Source organism: Pelecanus crispus, chromosome 1 (genome assembly GCF_030463565.1).
Source record: "Pelecanus crispus isolate bPelCri1 chromosome 1, bPelCri1.pri, whole genome shotgun sequence".
In the NCBI taxonomy this organism is placed as follows: Eukaryota; Metazoa; Chordata; class Aves; order Pelecaniformes; family Pelecanidae; genus Pelecanus; species Pelecanus crispus.
Genome location: NC_134643.1, coordinates 29,103,145 through 29,124,093, shown reverse-complemented (window position 1 = coordinate 29,124,093; position 20,949 = coordinate 29,103,145). Strand labels below are relative to the sequence as shown.

At 42.8% G+C, this 20,949-nt stretch overlaps 1 protein-coding gene across 1 annotated transcript; it reads left to right on the top strand.

Annotated features, from left to right (window-relative positions):
- Window positions 1–13,086: 13,086 nt before the first annotated feature.
- On the top strand, window positions 13,087–20,949 carry CAV2 (caveolin 2). The gene is made up of 3 exons (XM_075727651.1): window positions 13,087–13,236; window positions 13,405–13,592; window positions 20,799–20,949. The coding sequence occupies exons 1-3, from the start codon at window positions 13,087–13,089 to the stop codon at window positions 20,947–20,949; spliced, it is 489 nt and encodes a 162-aa protein (XP_075583766.1).

The following is a 20,949-nucleotide window of genomic DNA, read 5'->3' as shown; positions in this document are numbered from 1 at the left end:
AATTGTTAAACTTGATCTTTTGGCGTACCCAGAACAATTACCTGCCTGTCATAAAAGCGTGCAGTGCACGGCTAGAGGCATAAAAGAGCTTCTATTATGTTTTTAAACTTGTGCTGATAGATGGAGTCGGTAGACAGAGAGGCTGCCTTTCCTGAATGAATGGACTAAATCCTCAATCTTTAACTCTGATCTGGTGAATGGAATTAAAATGCCTAACCAACCACCCAGAGAGATGTTAGCATAGCTGTTATCAAACCCGACCTGCTCCCAGAGCTCTTCAAAGACCACCAGTATACCTTAGTGGTGAGATAGGTTACTTACAAGGGAACTGGACTTTGATAGATCATCACTAATTCCAAAGTTCATCTGCTAGACTATTAACACAGATGGGCACACTTAAGCACATTTTAATGCAAAAATGCTTAATGTTATTTCTCCTTTCTCTTACTGTCCAAAGTCAGAATTCAGGGATCAGTGTTTCTTTTGCTCACTGGACCTCACTGCTGCCTTGTGCCCAGCAAGCGACTCGGCTCCAATTTCTGCTTTAGTTACCGTACGTGTGTCCCTGGTTCTCCTCAGTTCAGATTGCAGAGAGGTGCTGTGCCGGAACAGGTCTTCAGTGATGCTAACTGATGTGCTGGCAGAACCAACACCCTGCTTTGAAAGTTAGCGTGAACATAAAAAACTTTAAACAATTATTTTAACAGCTTCTTTTCACTGTCAAACTCTTTGACCATCAATAAAGCAACAACTATTGTTTCAGTAGTTAACTTCAGTTGCTGCATTATACAACTAATAAACCACAAATTTCTTGTTTCACAGGGAGTCTTTACCATATGGATTTCTACTTCAGTATCTTTCAAATCCTCCTCACAAAGAAATCAGACCAAATAAGTCCATCTCACACAGCCAAGAATGGGGGTAGTTGCTCTCAGCCTTTCAACGTCTCCATTCCTCAGGGTTTCAAAAGACAGAGCCACCCTGATTTCCACCTGCAAAAGGGCAGCCCCAGAATGTAAACAATTTCTTTGTGCTGAATGTCTTTTTGCTTTCTCTGAACTTGAGTTGACATGAAGTATTTGGCCAAGCCATGCGTGGACTCCAAAGGCCAAGCCATGCGCGGACTCCAAAGGCCAAGCCCCCTTCTCTCTTCCAGGCATGCTGAGATAAAAACACAGATAAGATTAATTGTTCCTGTAACTTCTGTACCTGGGAAACATAAAACCTGGGCAGCGCTCAGCTTCTTTTGGACACTGTGTGTAAAAGCCACTAGACCCAGAGCACACAAGAGGCAAAATTGCTCTCAGTCCAGATTGTGTTCCATAAATTCCTGCTATACAGTTTATTAGTGGAGATTTGTATCATGTCCAAAGGGAAAAGACACTGCTGCTTTGATATTGGGCTTTTTCCCTTCCCTGCCTTTCATTTTTACTCCTTCTTTACCACTTCAGCTTGAGTTGTGCTGCTTACTTGCTTTTGCCATAGCGTCTGCTTTCTTGCAGTGGCATTTAGCAGCCATCAGGATGTGGATGCCCAGAGCATACACACTGCCAGGGCAGATACGAGAGAGCAAGTTTATTGGTGGGAAGGATGGCATAGCCAGTACTGTGTTCTTCTGATTCTTTATTTGTTAGTCATAGTTTGCAGATGTTACAGAAAAAATAACTTTGCAGCATCTTCAAACATTGCATGCAGCAGAGGCATGTGGCACTTCTCTGCAAACACAGGAATGTTTGGCCAGCTTTCCCCACTGCCCAGCTGACTTGTACAGAGCACTTAGCAAGTAGCAAAAGATTTAGGCTGTTGAGGACATAATAATTACAAAACCATGCTTCTGTTAATCATGTCAGGCTTCAGTTTTCTTCCTGAATTTTCTTTAGATTTTTGCTCTCCACCCACTCCTTGGTGAGCTCCGGGTAAATGCTCACATTGTCTATTGTTAATATTTGCTGCCTACCTGATGAGAGTTGGTTTTTGAACAGTGTCTGAACAAAACCACATTTGCTGGATGGGTCATGATATAGGGTGGAATTTATGAGGCATCTTTCTCCAGATTATACTGCCTTCAGCTATGTTCTGTCAGAGACGCTCTGTAATACTCTGTAAATACATGCTCTTTCATGTCACAGTGATCTGGAAATAATGTCTCTGAATGGAACAAAACAGAAAGAAAAGACCTTTTCTCACAGGCCTGTCTTAAAATGGTATCTTTAAAAATATCAGAATAATCTGTATTCTATGTATGACAGATGAAGGTGAGCCTTTTTTTCCTTCTGACACCTATTAGAAGGACAGTTAAACTGCACAGCCCTTGTGTTGCAATTGCATTCTCATTTGTTTTTTAAAGATCCCTCCTGGCCAGCCTCTCGCAAGAGGTCTTCCCAGGCAGACTAAGCATTTTGAGTAAAATACGTCCCAGTCAATCTGCAGAACGCCTGGTGCTAAAGGTTGTGCTGCTATTACTAACAGTTCTGGGCAGGGTTTTGCTTCTCCCTATGCATTCATTGTGGGTAGCAATGGACTCTTCAGTGTCCCTTTGCTCCTCAGCTTTCTTCCCAGCATTAAGAAAGATCATCACAGGCAACAACATGCTGAGGAGAGCAGTCATCTCCTTCCTAACAATGGGATGGACAAGCAGCGAGCTGGGAAAGGAGTGGTGGCTTTTTGACCCTACCCGTATCATTGACCTCATCTACTGCAAATCAAGGATTAGGCAAAATATATCTCCACTGGAGCAAGAGAAGAACCAGAAAACAACCCGATATGTTGCTCTTTTGTCACGCTTTGTGGTGATCCCAGAATTGAGTCCTTACTGTATTTTCAAACTCACTGTGAAGATCCAGGTTGCGTCCATCTTAACACACAAAACAGGCAGAGTCTATTTAAAACAGCTTTCATGTTCCCCATCGCTTTCCCTACCAAGCATACTGAACAGTACTTTTCCTTACTACAAATCAGTTCAAGAAGCAAAAGGTACGCCAATGAGGGAAACTAGGTGACTAAAAAGATTTAATATATTGTTTCTAAGAATTTGGGTACTCATACAATGTCACCAGGATGTGGACTATAAAATTAATCCAAGAGAAAAAGAGAATTTGCCAGAATGTTTTGGATTTTCATGATACAGCTGGAAGTCATGTACACAGTATTGTGCAGCACACACTAACAGGTTTTTAAATGGCACACTGGGTGCGTATAAAGGCAAATGGGTTCCCTGATATGCTTCACAGGATTAATAAATGTGAGCCAGACAACACTGCATCATTTCATTCCCATACAATGAAATAGGAATGAGTCACACAAATAAAGACAATATAGCACAAAAAGCACAGATGTCTTGACAGTAGTTATATATAGAGAAAAACAAAGCCCTGGTCTATCAGCTCTCAATGTTCAGATAACCATACTGGTACTTTCATATTCATGCCAGAAGGTTCTCAAAAGCTGTGTTCTCCTGTCTTTTGCTTCTCTTTCACTAACAAATTTGAAATAAACTAGAAAGCGTACAATGAAAAGAGTTAAACAAATCTAAAACACTTGGTTAAGGCACCAAAATAAACCTGGAGCTGCTGAAATGGAAAACAGAATGAGTCATAATCCAAGAAATGCCTCAGGCTTGCCACGCTTTCAGTATAATATGTCAATATTGTCTAATAAACTTGATATTCAAAGGTTCAGAGTGCCCAGCATACGTTTTAAATAGTCACCAAAACAAAGTGTAGATATATATGCATCTTCATTGCCCTTGTACTTTGGGGATGAGAGAGATGCTTCCTTAGAAGGGCCCCAGGAACCCTGTCAGAGCACTGCCTGGCTCAGAGTGAGCAGGATTTTTAAGGGACCATAGCTCAGGTCGAGGGAAAACTGCCTCAAAGGGCAAGATGGGGCTAAGTCTCAGGAGTGTCCTAGAATTCAGAGTATTGCCTGGGTTGTTTTACCATATATAGTCTGGTTACAGTCATCGAGTACTTTGACATCCAAGTCTCTGATTCTGCCCTTATTCCCAAAGGTTCAGCTGGAAAAGCTGGAGCTCTGACTTATTTCAGCTGTAGGACTAACAGGTTTCTCACTGGAGGATGGGGGTCTTAACATAGAATTCTTTGTCAAAGAGGAAAAGAAGCAAGCCATGGAAAAGTGATAAATAGCACCAATGAAGGAACATGAACACACACACAACCCCCCCCCCCCCCCCCCCCCCCCAAAACTCAGCTATAAATTGAAGCAGCCTACAGAAAATAAAAGGGGCAGGCCTTCAGATGGCTTAAACAGGAGCAGTGGAGGCCAAGCTTCTATTCTGATTAATCTTAAAGCTATAATGCCTGAGAGAGCCCATACTAAAAAACTAAATGCATTGTCTGCAATGCAAACAAAACAGTTTTGAGCTGCTTTCACAAACACAACATGACAACAAGAAGGGAGGTGAAAATCTATCTGTAGATGACCTTACTCTCTGTGTGCCTGCCAGGAATTTTACATGCAGTTATAGCCATCTAACTATCAGAAAGACCGAGGGAGAAAATGGAAAGAGTCCAGAAAACAGCAAAAATGATCAGAGAGCTGGAGAGACTGAAACATACTGAGTGACTAAAATAGAACTGGATTTTTAAGACCTTGGCTCTATGACAATTAAAGAGATACAACAATCTACAGTTTGAAAGGCATGAATACAAAAAGAGAGGGACTTTTATGGCAAAAGAGGAAGGGCAAATAAATAAGAAAAGAAAAATGCATGCTGAATTTCCAAATAGACTGAGTAGTCTCCCAGGCATGGAATGTGTGAAAGATCTGCTAGTCTAGGACTAACAATGTTTTCTTCTCCCAGGCCTGCCTACAGTAGGTCTCTTAAAAATTTCTTATTCCTGTTCTTATTAGTTCATCTCCACAATTCAATGTTCCTTGCTACTAAGACAGTATAGCTGGCATTTTATTCAAGGATCATCTAGCTCTGGTCAAAACAGTTTTGGAGAACAAACCAATCCCTAACCTAGTCACTGTCCTCTGCTACGTCTCCTATCACTGCTGCCACAAGCACGAACACTGAAGGAAACTTTAAGATGCAAGCATCACATACATATAATTTCTTTCAGCGTTTTGAACTCACTGGGTGATGCTGACTCATTTAGGCAAGAGTTTCCTAATTCCATCTGGATTTAATAGAAAGCTATGTGACAGACAGAAAGAGAAAGAGCACGTAGCCTGCGAAGGGAGGGGAAAACCCCAGAAGTAGCCAACTGAAGGTTAATCACAGTTTGCTAGACTTTGACTATTGACCATGTACATCCTGTCTGGAAAGTAACTTTGAACTCTATCTGCTCCCATCTTCTTTCTTTGGATAAGGTGGACTGAGCAAAGCACTAATATATACGCATTTGTGCATATAATCTATATATATGTGTATATATATTATATATACATGTGTTGTAATACATGGACTAGTTGCATGGACACCACAGGGGCAGGCCAAGTCATACTAGAGAATTCTTACAGAGAGAAGGAATGGAATCCAAGTGCATCTCCAAGAATGGGAACAACTACATTTATTTATAGTTCGCAAAATAGTTAGCAAAAATATCAATTGCTCACATGGGCATTTGTCTTCCATTCTCTCCTCATCTCTCTCTTCTCAGTGGAGTTTTCAAAGTAGATATTTTTAAATTGTATGCCCTTTGAAAAAATATTCTGCAAATTCTACTTTTCACAAAGCAGCATCCATTTTCATAAAGGAAGGGTTTTACCTCAAAAATTACTTAATTTAGCTAAAGAAGTCAAGATTCAACCAAGCTATCAGAGTATAAAAAGATAAATAAATTACACATTAAGAAAAAAACCAATAGTGTTTATGAAGCACTCCTTGTGCGAGTAAAAGTCAGACCCTTATGAATCCTAAGTGTAGGAATGGCCAATGCCTTGGAAAGGAAAAACTCATCACTCCGTACGCAGCTGACCTATATATGTTTCTGGGTTTCCAATAAGCCATTCTAAAACTATATGATGAATAAGTATGGAAAATAATCTTTTCTATATTTTAGCAAAAAAAAAGGTTTTGTTGTTTCTCCAAGGTTGGATTAATTTATTGCTGAGAATGTCCAAAATTCCTTGGAGACTTTCTGGCTCATCAACATATTGCAAACAGACCAAAAATGCGCTCTTAGGATAAGTAGTTTATCAGATCGTAAGTATTTTTGTAAAGCAACTGCACAAGAGAATGACCTAATTCAAGCATAACATGCTCAGTATTCCCTTTCTATATCTAAAGCATGAAAAGAGTAGAAACCTGTGAGAAGATGAAAGAGATTTCAACATAGAAAGTTGTTAAATAGCAAGTTGCAGAAATCATCTGGAAAACTTAGTGGTAGTAACCCCCTGCAGTGTAGTTTAGAAATGCAAATTAAACCATGCTAGTCTAAATCAAGTGATTGTCACATTTAAAGTCAGATTCCAGATGGACGGCTTTCATAAACAGACCTGAGATTTATTTGATCCAGCTGCTGAATGGATAGGAATCTGCATCTTCAGAAAAATCTATTAGGGTTTTTTTTTTAAATGTCCAAAGCACTTAAGCTTGTGGCAGTTACTGAAGAGTTGAAGGGTTTGATTTTCACGTTTTTTAAAAGTCATCTACCAATGACAGCACCCTGCTTCACACCCCCAGTCATCACCTGCTTCCCACCGGACATCAGCATCCTGCAAAGCAACACCCCATCAACAGAAGTATAAAACAATCATTAGAGTAGAGTCCTAATTAAACCAGAGCACTTAGCAATCTCCAGAAAACATGGTGTGATCCAAGCTAAAGAGCAGGACTCTCCATCACTGACAGCTAATCACAGAATGTTTGCAACAGAGAGCGGCCAAGCACAGTTACTGCTTTTATAACCATTTTCCATCCGAATCTGGTTTAACCGTTGGATGCTCATGGAGAAATCATCTGGTCCTGCCTGCAGATCCCACTAGCACCAGAGCTCTTTGCCTATCTCCTCCACAACATCTCTTTTCCTTTTTCATTTCAGTGGGTGACCAGCACAAGCTCTGAAGTTCTGATCAGCATTCAGGTTCTGGTTTCATGCTACACCAAAACTTAATGCCTTTCTTTGCTCTGCTTATATGAATAAACAGTCATAAACACTTGGGCCACCACATTTTAATGAGCTACCACCGGTCAGCTGAACAGTAGCAGCTGGCTGTTTGACCACCATGCCGCAAGGTTAAAGCAGATGGTTTCCCTCCCCAGCTCTGGCAGGCCTGGAGCATGAACAGGCTCATGAGTTGCCATCCGGAGCTGAGCAGCTCTCCACAGCCTACATCCCTTTCCCAACCTTTTACAATGTGCAGCTGGCCCACTTAGCAGGAACCTGTCTTAAATACTTTCACAAACTCCATTAGGGTTCCTTATGATCTTTAACATGCTTGAGCACACAGGAAACATTGATTATAACAGTCCCCATACTGCTGTAAATATTGAAGTACGTATCACAGGTGCAGTCAGCCCCCAAATCCCAACCTGGGACCTTTTTCACCAGATCATCACTCATGTCAGCACTCAAATCCAGGTCCCACTGACTCATTGTGAGTTTTGCTCTGTAACATATGCTGACACATTAATAACAGCTCTGCTGATATATCCTGCAAATTGCAGTGAGAAGCAAAAATTGAAAAAAAAATGAAAACAGATGAAAATGAATTATGAAAACACACTGAAAACATTTCCAGACTTCTACTGATTGAAGAAAAGAAAAAAGAAATATCTAAAAATGTCTGAGCCCAGCCCCTTTGCTGTGCCCCACACTCTCCACCTGCTCACAAGGAGCTGTATTCCCATTGTTGGTATTAAACAGCAAACTCTCTCACCCCCTCACTGGAGACCATTTGAGTGCTAACTGGTAAATCATCAAAACAATAACTCAGGAGACCTCGTGGGAGTACTTTCTTTCTTCCTTTCTCATACTAGAAATCAGAGGTTATGCTGAAAGCTACTATAAACATCTCTATTACCACTAACCCAGCTTGGCTAAAAGAGATCCAGAAAATCCTAAAATCATTTCTGCAATCAGTTTTTGACCTGAACCCATTTTTTGTGTCATGTCTACTCTGACTTTCTAAGCAGCTTTCACCCTGACACATATAAAACCAGTCTTCATGGAAGATTTTGCCTTAAATTCAGCAGCATTGGCTATAATTTGGCAAAATAAATATAAATGTTTAGCTGTGGCTTCCATTTGTTTACATTGATTGATCACCCAAAACAGTGAATTTTACACCCCGCAGGGCAGAAAACTACAAGAAAAGCAACTGAGAGCAAAGGAGTTTCCATACACAGAGATGGGACCTAATTATCCTTTTTCATGGAACAAGTCAAGAGTTGCTGCTTCAGTGGTGACAAAATAGCACAGATATGATGCACCCACTTTTTCCAAAAGTCTCCCCTCAGCTTTTCTTATGTACACTCTTCAAAGAAGTACTTTTTTTTTTTTTTTTTGCTTATACAGATATGACTACATCAAGACATGTTGGAGTTTGCAACTTAAACCTCTCCATATGTGTCAAATCTGAATATCTAATCTGTCCACCGTGAAAACAAGAAAATCTAGATTCTGATCCATATCTTTAATCTCCAAGATCCTTCAGGTTTTGCCTCATTTTAATGCATCTTGCATATCCCTGAATGCCACCCAAATTTCTCAGTTCACTACACCTGCTTCGTTCATATGGATTTACACCCAGGCACTCATTTATCAGAAGGAAAATTGGGAAAAGGAGTTGCAACCTCTCCACTAATGCTGCCTGGTTCACTTCTTGAATTCTCAGCTGTACAGCTGCCTCTCCCTTCCTACCCTCACTGCACAACCAGGTGAGGGCTGCAGCCACTGTTTTTACGCCTCACTCCTAATGTACACAAATATTTAGAGTCCATCTGACATTTCCCATCCCGGTAGTCAATCTGTGAAATGGTAGTAACAAAAATTCCCCAGATACATCATAAAGATATGAGGATAAAATAAAAGACTCTTCTCACAGCTCCTCTGAAATCATTAAGATTTTCAATACTGATCTTGAAAGGAAAATAACATATTTGAAGTACACATCTGTTAAAACTCCAATGAAATTACAAGAGAAATTAATAGGATTCCTTGTCCTTTGTCTCTTTGAAAATGTAAATTACTATGTATATGACAATCATGATATGATAACTTTAGATCAGGTTAGAAATAATTTATAAAAAGGAGAGGGGAAAGAAGAAAAGAACACCCTGAGAATTGAACTCATCCAGACAAGCAAAATAGAATAGATGAGGCCCAACTGGCCATTATCTATGGTCTTGTTGCAAAGACTGGGGAGCTTTCTCAAATGCAAAGTATAATTGTGAAAGCTTTTGCCAAAAGACATATAACTGACATCCTTGCCGTGGTCAGGAAAGACAGGTTCTATCTGTATATAAAGCACTACAATAATCAACGGAATGCTCAAAGCTTAAACAGGAATATCCTTATAAAACACTTGTTGAATTGACTCCACATTTCTCAATAAAATTACACATTAGTTAGAGTCTGAATGTAATCGGCTTAACCTGTTCTTTGCCACTGACAAATATGAAAACTTTTTCACTGAGAACTTTCCTCTTCCAGAAATCTGCGTGTGAGCTGAGCTGTTTCCCCCTATGCTGCGCTTCATGCCTCAGAGGAATTGCCGTGAACATGCAAGATGCGTCTTCATAATCCTTCTCCAAACCAGTCTTTAAAACTCCCTTTCCAATAATGTGTATGAAAACACAGTAGAATTACTGAGCTTACCACAGCCTTGCTTGCTTTCTGGGTTGCCCCATCTATATGTCTGCATCCATTGGTCATCCCAGGACCTTTAGTTTTGGTTACAAACTCCTTGAGAGACTATGTGTTGTTCAATGTTTGTGCACTCTATACTGCAATAAGTTCTGAGAGACCATTCTAATACAAAAAAGTTGTAATAATGAACAATTTCACCCTTCCTCTTGTTAAAAATACAGCTGCAAAATGCATAATGCTTAGAAAATGGAGATACATCATAGCTTCTCAGTAGCTGATGGGACCTTCAAGCATAAGTTTAGCACCATAAAGAACTACACCTGGGCCAAAATGTGGAAGCATGTACACATACACGCACATTTCATGTCACATGATATAATTCTTTTACCTACACAGAGATTTTTTTTTTTAAAAAAAAAGTGTCCAAAGGATGTTACAGAACATTATTAACTGGAGATTTCCACCCCACTTGTGGTCATTGCTCTTTACTCTTACTTTTGTCTTTCAAATTGTTCTGTCCAGCCGTGCTGGCAGAAAGCTAGGCCTGGCAGCCGTGGGGAGGGAAGCTGGAACACCCTCCACCCCACCCCCACGGAACACTGTATATGCCTCCTTGTTTTCTGCACATTTGCCAGTAAAGTCAGGGATCAGAGCTTGGCACTGCTCAGGTTTTGCCATCAGCCTCACTTGATAATTCATATATAAATCACTTCCAAAATAACTACCAGAGTTATTGAAAACAGCATGGTTTAAGGGGTTCTTAATAAACAACATCCCAAGTCATCTACAGCCTTGAGCTTTTATTGTTTTAAACAGTCTTTTTGTGAAAAATCTTATTCTTTTAGGAGCAATTGCATCACCACTTTATTTCAAATCTTCAAATCCTCAGAGATTGCAAAGGAAAACTCTTCGTTTTGACAGACCTCAACATTTATCAGCTATTAAATTAGCAGATTTCAAAAACCAGATGGACATTAACAAAAAGTGCTATTTGTTTTTTTATAAAGGGGGCTGACACTGCAAGACCACTGTCCAGTGGCAGACTGATTTGGGCGACCTTGCAAGAAGAACCAGCCTTAGCTTTTAGCAAAGCTGGAGCTGAGCAAATGGAGCTATGGACTCACTGCTCCAGCTGGTTGATAGAGTGAGATGTAGCAGGAGGGGTTGGGAAATGGGCAGAGCTGTTCAAAAGCAGCTCCCTGATTGTGCACATGCACCCCATCCATGCCTTTAGTGAGGGGGAAGGCAGAAAGTAGCTGACATAAACCAGTATTCTCTGACTTCAGGAGCCAAGGGGTTAGTTTGGGATCCTCTGCTGGTTGCTCCTACCTTGCTTTTCAGCAGCACCGAACCCAAATTTCTGTTCCTGACCCAAGCAGCCACTGGAAGCCTGCTGAATGCCTTTGGGCTGCACTCAACTCCCTGTATCTGTAGGCTAAAAAATAATAGTTGCTAGAGAGAAGCACCCTGAAGGATGGCTCTGAACCTCAAGTCTCTCAATTGGCCTTTTTATCCCTCCCACTCATGGAACAAAGAGGAATTGGGAAGGGTAAAAATGCAGCTCATAAGTATGTCTTGAGTCATCACGCTGGTTCTTTGCTTGCATTTGAAACTGCTGTAAATCTGTATTTGCAGGCTTTTATACTTGATGAGCCACATGACGTTGCTGGATCCAAACCATTTACGTGACACCAGTATCACTAAACTCATCAGCGTGGGAGAGAAAAGCATCAACATGAATTACACATAGATGTGAAGCTTTTCTGCAGAAGTTATCCGGTCAAGAACAATGTGATATGGTCCAGAGCATTGTATTAGGTGATTTCCTACCCAAACATTGCATTGTTATTTTTATATCACTTTCCTGTGAGCTTCTCAAAGACGAAAGCTATTCTTAATTTAATGCAGCGGTGAAAACTAAAGAAAATAACCAGTACCAGCTTCCTTCTAATTTAACAAGCCTGGATCATTGATTAGTAATGTCACTTCTCTTTCTGAGAGTGACAGGTGATCATGGTTATTGAATGCATCAAGAACATGCTCCTGACGTGAGCTCACGAGCTCATGCTGCCTGTCAATATTATCAAATACTTTTAGCAGTCATTGTAGCAATCTGCTCACTGTTACACAGGTCACTCTTAGGCTTAAAACGTGTTCTCAAAGAAAACAGAGGAAACAATGTTTAGCCTGGAGAAGAGGAGGCTGAGGGGAGACCTTATCGCTCTCTACAACTGCCTGAAAGGAGGTTGTAGTGAGGTGGGTGTTGGCCTCTTCTCCTATGTAGTTAGCGATAGGATGAGAGGAAATGGGCTTAAGCTGTGCCAGGGGAGGTTTAGGTTGGATATTAGGAAAAATTTCTTTATGGAAAGGGTGGTCAAGAATTGGAACAGGCTGCCCAGAGAGGTGGTGGAGTCACCATCCCTGGAAGTGTTCAAAAAACGGGTAGATGTGGCACTTTGGGACATGGTTTAGTCTAGTCTACCCTTGACTGGTTTAGTGTGGACTTGGTAGTGTAGGTTAATGGTTGGACTGGATGATCTTAAAGGTCTTTTCCAACCCAAACGATTCTGATTCTATTCTATAAATGTGCAGCAACTGAAGTCTAAAATCCAAGGAGGGCACAATAATAGCTTGCAATGACGGATGCGTTATTTTGTTGCGGAAAAGTAGGCAGTTTAGCGAGTATGAGCCAAGTAAGTAATGTCGCAGTGTAACAGGGCGGTGGGACTGGGCACGGGAACCTTGGTGGGCAGTGGCAACGCACCTTTCTTCCCCCCTTCTTTTCCACCGACTCCCTACGGCTGGAAAGAGGGCGGCAGATACGGCCCAGTCCGGCCCACCGCACCACCGCCTCAGCCTTTTTTCCTGCCGCCTGTTGTCCAAGGCCACCGACGCTTTGCTCCTGCAAATTTCAGCCAGGCGTGAGGCCGCAGGGAGAGCAGCGCGGGCCCCGCTGGGCGGCCATTTCGGATGCACCGCGAAAGCCCAGGCGCCCGCGCCGCCGGGGAGCTGGAGGCGAGGGGGGGGGCCGGCTGCAAGTCCCGGCCGGGGAGCGGCGGGGCGGGCGGGCTGCTAGCGGGCGCTGCGGGCGGCCGGTGCCTCGCTGCGCCGCGGCGCACACCCCCAGTCCCGGTCCGCGGAGCTCCCGGCCGCTCCCGGCCCCGCTCCCGGCCCCGGCGCGGCCCGCGGGGCGTGTCCCGGGCAGCCCCGCTCCGCCCCAGCCCGGCGGGGCCGCGGGCGCCGCGGCAGCGGACGGGGCAGGGCAGGGCCGGGCCGGGCCGGGAGCCGAGGAGCGGCGGGCAGCGCCATGGGGCTGGAGACGGAGAAGGCGGACACCCGCATCTTCATGGACGACGACAACTTCCCGCGCAGCGGCGGCGCCGCGCTGTCGGCGGCGGCGAAGTGCGCGGAGGACGAGCTGGACCGCGACCCCCGCGGGCTGAACGCCCACCTCCAGGTGCGAGGCGGCCCGCCGCCGTGGGGGCCCGGCCCGGCCCGGCGGGGGCCGCGGGGCGGGCGGGGCCGGGGCCGGGGCCGGGGCCCTCGGCGGGGCGGCGGGCGGGGGTGCCCGGCGGCCTCCCCTCGCCCCGGCTCCGCGTAATGGCGGGGCCGCGTCCCGTTCCAGCTGGGGTTCGAGGACGTGATCGCGGAGCCCGAGCTAACCCACTCCTTCGACAAAGTCTGGATCTGCAGCCACGCTCTCTTTGAGCTCAGCAAGTACCTGATCTACAAGCTCCTGACGCTGGTCCTTGCCATACCGCTGGCCCTGGTTGCGGGCATCGTCTTCGCGGTGCTCAGCTGTGTGCACATCTGGTAAGTGCGTTTTGGTGCTGGTCGGTGCGTGGGCTCTGCAGACAGCTCAGCAGAACGCTCCTCTTGTAGCGTTAGTGCCAAACTGTTGGTCACCCTCTTCACAACCGGTAGTCAAATCGACTTCCATTATCTGCTTTATTTTTAAAGGGAGAGAAATGAAAACAAGGTTTTCCCTGTGATTCAGTTCCCTGCCTTGCTTTTGCCAGTGGTCTGTCATGTCTGGCAGCTCCTTGGCTGGTTTCTGGACTAATAACAATCATAGAATCATAAAATGCTTTTAGGTTGGAAGGGACCTTGAGAGATCATCGAGCCCAACCCCCCTGCAGTAAGCAGGGATTGAACCCTGATTGCTTGGGTTTTTTTAAACTGGTTGTTAAGTTGTTAAAACATGTGTACCTGAAATGAAAGACCTGCGCAGAAGTATTACTTACACCTGACACCTTCTCAGTACGGTTACCTCTTTCACTTTTTTCCTCACAGACTGAAGAAAGCTGTTGAGGGCCCAGCTCGCTCTTTCTTTGCTACTTGCCACAAAATCTACTGTCACTGCCTTGCATCTGGTACATGGCCATCTCTAGGTGCAGTGCCCCAAAGCACTTCCACCTAAGCAAAGAACCCCCAGGAAAGCTGCTTCTGGCCATGGCCCAGGTTCACAGGCAAATACAGTGGCCCTCCAAGTCACAGCAAACCTGATGGACTTGAAACAGAATATACTAGCAAAATATCAGGGAAGACTACCTTGAGTCCAGAAAGGCAGATGATTGCGGAAAAGGAGGACAGGCAGGGAAAAGAATAAGGCTGAGGAAAGAACTGAGAATCCAGCAGGCTGCAGAGGAAGGGATGAATGCAGATTATCAATGTCATTCCTGCAAACCAGGATTTTCTATGTACATGGCTTTTGGGCAGTCTCATTTGACTTGGGTAACACTGGAATCATGAAGAAGTTGTTAAGGAAAACAAAATATAATCCAGAAACTGGGAAACAAACTCAAAGCAACAGGAATGCATTGTTTGTCTGAACCTGTGGTTGCAATGTTTTGGGCACAGATTTAAGTTTTCGAAAGTAGAATGGAAGTTTGGGTTGACAACATTGTCATGAGACACTTCAAAAACTGATTAACTTGAATTTTGGAGCATAAAGTTTGCATAATATCTAAAGGAGTTGCAATGTAGTTTAGAGCTGCCCACCTGCTGCTCCCCAAATTATGATGAACATTGTATAGTGTGCCCAGACTTTTAGGTCTGTCAGCTGTCACTGTGCTGTACTGTACCATGCTACTGCAAAAGCATTTGGTTGGCATATAAATTTCCAGTAGTGGAATATCTATGGAAGAATTCGTTGATGCCCAATTTATTAAGACTCTAACAAGTTTTTGTGCTTCAGAAGGATCTCTTATCTGGATTTCACAGCCTGGATATGTAGACATGAGTTTCACTGAACCAGGACTCAGAGGTCAATTTCTATTTATCGAAGTAGTCCCCAGTAACTCTCTTGGGAACTTAGGGCTCTCAGTACATCTGAAATAGGACTGTCTGAATGTGAGACTTGATTTTTAAAAGTTTCCCTTGACTTTCTGTGAACACAGTGCTTCCCCAACAACTAATTTTCCTTCCCTATGTTCATTGTCAATACAGAAGTGATCGTTCGTTTTGATCTTCCTTGCACCTGGGATGGGTGTGAGAGAATCACGTAACTTGGTAGCGCTGTCTGCACCTCCTTGGAGCCCATCCAGTGCTACAATCCCAAGCCAGCACTGTCTCATCTTCCCACAGCCACAAGCTGGATTTGTTCCAACACAAAGGTGGAATACACTGAGCCTAAGTAAACTTCTCTGCAGCTCTCCATGTTCCAGATTTCTTGGGAGTAAGGAGTTCAGTGTTTCTGCATTTGAGAGGGTAGCGTAGGAGCAACAGATATCAGAGGCATTAGTCAGTGGAGGCACAGCAACCCTAAATGCATGGTACTGGCTCCCATGTAGCCCCATTGGGTCTGACAAAAATGGTAACTCCTTGTTTTGTGGGTGAGAGGAAGGGAATTCCATTAGAGCTCTGTCTTCAGCTGCTGAAATGTCATGGGAAAACCCTGGGCACACCCTCCCACCTGGCTGCCTGCAGGACAGCTTATCAGAGTCTCTGTGCCTCACTTTCATCATCCAAACCAGTGAGATGATGATGTTGATCTGTCGAAGGAGAGCCTTTCCTGAGGCTAAATTCAAAGGTGTTTCAACAACTTTTGGCAGTGCTCAGGCACCAAGTTCTGTTGATTGTCACACATGTGGTTGCAGTTTTGTCAGCATGCTAAAAATGCACAAAAGTCTGACTCAGGATTCCTCGTGCATCAAGGGCACCTCATGAGTTGCACCCCTCGTACCTGGTAGTAGGTGTTGTCTTTCACCAGCAGAAAGATTGCTAAAGGAGGAAGCAAACATGTGAGACTTCATGGAAAGCAAAAAGAAAGCTGAGTAAGAAGTATGTAATAATACACTTTAATTTTCATTTTTGCCTGTAAAGAAGGAACGTATTCTGGTTCTGTTCTCAAAATAGCTGCTTGAGCTAGAGTCCAATTTTACACTGCCTGGTAAAAGATACTAGCGGGCTGAAACTGTGACAGCTAGCGGGTTGGTGACCTACATTCAAGCTAGTTCAAGGAAGGCTACTTCTTCACATTTCTTCTCCTTTACTGATGTCTGTCATTCTCACCACAGGTTGAGGAAGTTGTCAAGACTGAGTTTTAACATCTTTCTGTGAATATCTGAGCAAGCTTTTAAACATGTCCTTAGATTGAGGCTGTTAAGGTTATTGATTTTTGAACGTGAGCAGAACACTGCTGGGTTTCCAGGCAGTGCATGCAAAATCATGATCTTTATTATAGATCAGGAACTGATTCTTGTTCCAAGCCACACGTATGCCATTTCTTGGAAATTAACACTTGAATCTCATATATGCTTTGTTGTAGTCTGGTCTGAATAGTGTTCTGGTGTGTTGTATATTTATGCTGAGAATCAGTGCTTTATTTGTGGATCCATAACTTGGGTCTTGGGTCTGAGATGAGCTCTAAAGCACCAGGACTCAGGCAGCTTTATGCTCTTGTCATCAGCTGGAGCAGTAGGTACTCAGAGCTCCTCTTGGCTTGAACTTCCATTCACAGCACTAAGGTGTAGCCAGGGACTATACGCAGAGAAGTAGATTTGGACGTGCATCATCTCTTACCTCTTTCTCCACAACTCCATTTACACAATGATTGCTATCATACTCAACCCCCAAACCATCTCCCAACTGGCTATCTGAAATGGAAAGAAATTACAGTACAGCTACATCATGAAGACCCACCTTATGATCTGGTGTTGTCTTGATGCCTCTTCGTAAATGTCCACTATATTTACGTCTCTTGGCTTCTGAAGAGGAACTAGGTGGATGTTGTCTTGCTTCCTTTTTGGTTTTATCTTTTCCAGTCTATCCGGGTCCTGGGGTATATAACATTCGGTGTCAATGCACTTCATATACTATGTATGGATCCTGGAAGACTTGGGTGGTTATCTCTGGGCTCACTCATAAATATCCCAAGGGTTAATGGGACTCTACATGAAGCTCTGCAACTGCTAGCTAATATTTACCCACCCATTCACAATGCTTGCTTGTATTGTAGAGCAACAGAAGACTTTTAATTCAAAGTCATGACGTAGTGCATGTGCAAACTTGGGATTAGGTAATTTAACCACTGAGTGGTACAGTATTTGAAAAATAGCATGAAGACATGTCTGAGGTCCCATTTTTAATAACTTCACAAGAGAAGATGCGATTCTTCACTTTGAAGCAGGAATCTGAATTAATAGTGAATCATTCCTCCAAACACATTGCTCAAATCTGTGAAAAGTTGAGCTACCTCCTGAGAAACTGGAAATGCCCTTATGAGTGAGAATTAAACTGTGCTCTGCCATTTCCAAGAGGCATTTGGTTCTTGACAATGTTGCCTCAGGGATTAGCGGGAAAAAAGTAATGTGAGCAAAAGTGAGAAAGGTTGATGAGTCTAACTTTGTCGACGTCATGCCTTGAACAGACAGAAGAGCATATAGGATAGGATGGAACAAACAGGGTAATTTGCTCTTTTCAGTTCAACAGTTCCCAAATTAGGTGATTCCTTGTACTTAGGGAAAGAATGGGTATTTTATCGTATATATGCATAGCAAGATTCAATGAGAGGTCATATAGGTAGTTGAAATACTTTGGCTATTCTTCAGCTTAGGTACCAAATTCAGCATAGCTTTGGTTTCCTTCCCGGTGCTGTACCAAGTGGTAACTCTAGTAGTACCGATATCGCAGTAAGTGCTGATATGCCAACTTTGCTACCACTCTTAGACATTACTCAAACAGTTACCGCCTCTGTGAATAGAAGTGCAGACTGGGCTAAACCCACAGCATTGTGAGTAAAGGATGTATATGTTAATGTTTATTTGCAGGTCACAAAAACAAATACATAGCTGCTAATGGTGCTTGCTTATTTATTTTTTAAGTGTGCCTGGTCACTCTACAGAATACACATCACACCCTCTGATGATTTGGAAATGCCACACAGTAGAATAGCATATCCTATACAGAACAGGATGTGTACTTATATACATGCAGAAACATATATAGACACACTCACATATTTTAAAAGTTAGAAAATACTTTTTAGTGCTCTCTTGGGTGTAAACGATTTTCTTCTCTGAGGAAAAGTGTTTGAGTAATTGTGGTCGAAGTAGACTGACTTTTATTTTCAAATTGAAAGTTACTTACATTAGCTTTGGTTGCCAGCATGTTTCACATATCCTCCTATGGAAATACCTTACATTATTTTTCACGTGTATTTACCATGAAATTGGATAGCAAATGTTAAAAGATTATAAAACATTGCCAAAACTTTCTTTTATCGATTGCATTTAACATTATCAAAAGAAGTTGAGTTCTGGTACTGTGTGAATGTCCTCTACAGCAGTTGCAACTAGTATGATCACTGCTTTTCCAGCCTTCCCTAATGACATCCTGGTGATTCACTACATCTTTCTGTGAAATTTTTGCATAGTGTGATATTTGTTTAGTTTGTATGTTGTGTGGACCCTATCGACAGAGGGTCCAATAGAAATGTAGGCTTTTTGGCTTCTCTGCAATTCACATTTAAAAAAAAATGCAGGCCAAATTAATTTTAGATGGCAGCAAAGGAGCAGTGACATAGCCTTTATAAACTAACTGAAATGGAAAAGAGGTGAAGTCAACACAAGCTGAGTAGCCATTTCTGGTGTTTTGCCTGTGTTGCTTGGGAGAAATACCTTTTTTTTCTTTGCATTCCTGATGTTTATCAGCTGTATTCTAACAGGTGAAGCCCTAATTTTATTCTCTAGAAATTATCTATTCTATATGCAGTGATACTATAGGTGGTTATAAAAGACATAGTTTACAGGGTTCAGTTTAAAACTAGACACATTATTCTAGTAACGCTCACAGTTCTATATGGTGTGTGTATTACTAGCTGTTTCAGCAGAGACAAAAGAAGAGAAGGTTTTAGAAAAACTATTCTTGTTTAAATCCATCTGGGTTAGCTCAGAGTGCAGCAGAGACATACTGGTATATGGCTTGCATTGTATGATAAAAGCTGAGAATCCAGTTAGATAAACACTGAAAATAATTCTTTTTGACTCTTTACATTTCTAAGCTTCAACTTTTTTTAAATGTGCTAGGATTTTTTTCTACTTTGTTATTCTGAGCAGTACTCATTGGAAATACGCAATACTTACAATTTTTTTTTTTTCAGACCTATAAAGAAATAGTAAATTAAATATTTCCTGTCATTCCAAGCAAAGTCAATGAGAGTTCTGCAGTGAAATTATGTGGATGCAAGACTGCGATCTTAAATTTTGAATGCAACCGCAAACTAGAACAGAGTTTATTATCTTTATTGAGAGAATCTATAGCTTCTTCTACCTAATTTAGGAAATAAATGTGTTATATATGGCACAGAGGTTTCTTAAAACCTTCCTCTAGTACCACTTCAGTACGACATAAATTATTTATATATTTAATTTGTCTGCACCCAAGTAAGAACATCCAGCTTAGTGAAATGACCAGGAGTTTTGGCCAGTGAATGATTAAGAAAGGAGAATAACTTAAAATAGTGTGGTTGGTTATCATGTATCCACTGGCCCTCGTGAGCTGCCCATACGTGCACTTCTGGCTCACCTCTGTTGTTAGTGTGCTTGGCTGAAGCCACCACCAATAGCATTGCTTTGGAATTGGGACATACGGTGAGCATCCCCAGGTGCTTACCAGTGCTCAGGAGACGAAAGCACAATAATTTCAAGTACGCACCCTGAGTGAATAAAAAGATCTTTCCCCTGACCAGGAGTTTTTACCTCATTCTATGTTAGTTTCTCATCCACAAATTAACAACTTTACAGGATCAGCAAGATCCCATTTTTCTGAGGTTCGGCATGTCTCTGTACTATAGTAATCCAATGTAACCGGACATTGCTTTACTGTTTCTGTTTTATTGTAGCGACATGTAACAGCAATGTCAGATTGGGAGGAGCGAGGCACAAATGGCGATGTGCACGTGTGCCTGTGCATTTGTCTGTGAGAGAGCGGAGGATAAAAGAAACAACCAAAGAGACAGCAGAGCAAGAACAGATTGTAAAGAGCGCTGTTCCCAGTCAACCAAACTAGGGAACACGGTGTTTCTGTCAAGTCCCAAAGACCCACATTCAGATATGACCACAGCGCAAATGAGTCCTTGGGACGTCCCTGCTTTTCAGCCACAGCAGGGTGGCAGCGGGTTGCAGCGTATCGTGTACACCAGCCCTTCCAGCAGCAGGGAGAGAACAGCGAAAGTTCGCCCTTGTAAAAGGCACGTCCAAAAATTAGCTCAGCGTTGCCAATTAGGAAGCAGAGACACGATGAAAAGAAAGCTGGCGTCTCCTGTCCCGTGTTGCACACAAGTGATCCTGGCCAGAGGACCACATGCATCATGGTCCTTCTGCATGTGAAGGTGCGAGGCTGTGAGCAAACAAAACTGATGGAGAATGAGTGTGAGAGTGTAAAATCAGCTTGTTTAGAGATTTTAGAATTACAAAATCACTTTCTCTTCCATAAGATCTCACACTTGTGTTTGGTTATCCTGATTTCGCTGGGCTGTAGCAGCAGCAATCTTCAAATCTTCCATTTTCTCTTTTACAGGGTTGTGGTGCCTTTCGTGAAAACCTGTCTCATGGTGTTGCCTTCAGTGCAAACTATATGGAAGAGCCTGACAGATGTTTTCCTCGTACCATTCTTTCAGAGCATAGGCCGATGCTTTGCCATGGTTAATATACGCCTGGACCAAGAATAA

Excerpts from the sequence above, each read along its gene's own strand:
- CAV2 (XM_075727651.1), top strand. The coding sequence starts at position 13,087 with ATGGGGCTGGAGACGGAGAAGGCGGACACCCGCATCTTCATGGACGAC. Across the intron at positions 13,237-13,404 it reads GGCTGAACGCCCACCTCCAG|CTGGGGTTCGAGGACGTGAT; the intron begins GTGCGAGGCGGC and ends GTCCCGTTCCAG. Across the intron at positions 13,593-20,798 it reads CTCAGCTGTGTGCACATCTG|GGTTGTGGTGCCTTTCGTGA; the intron begins GTAAGTGCGTTT and ends TCTCTTTTACAG.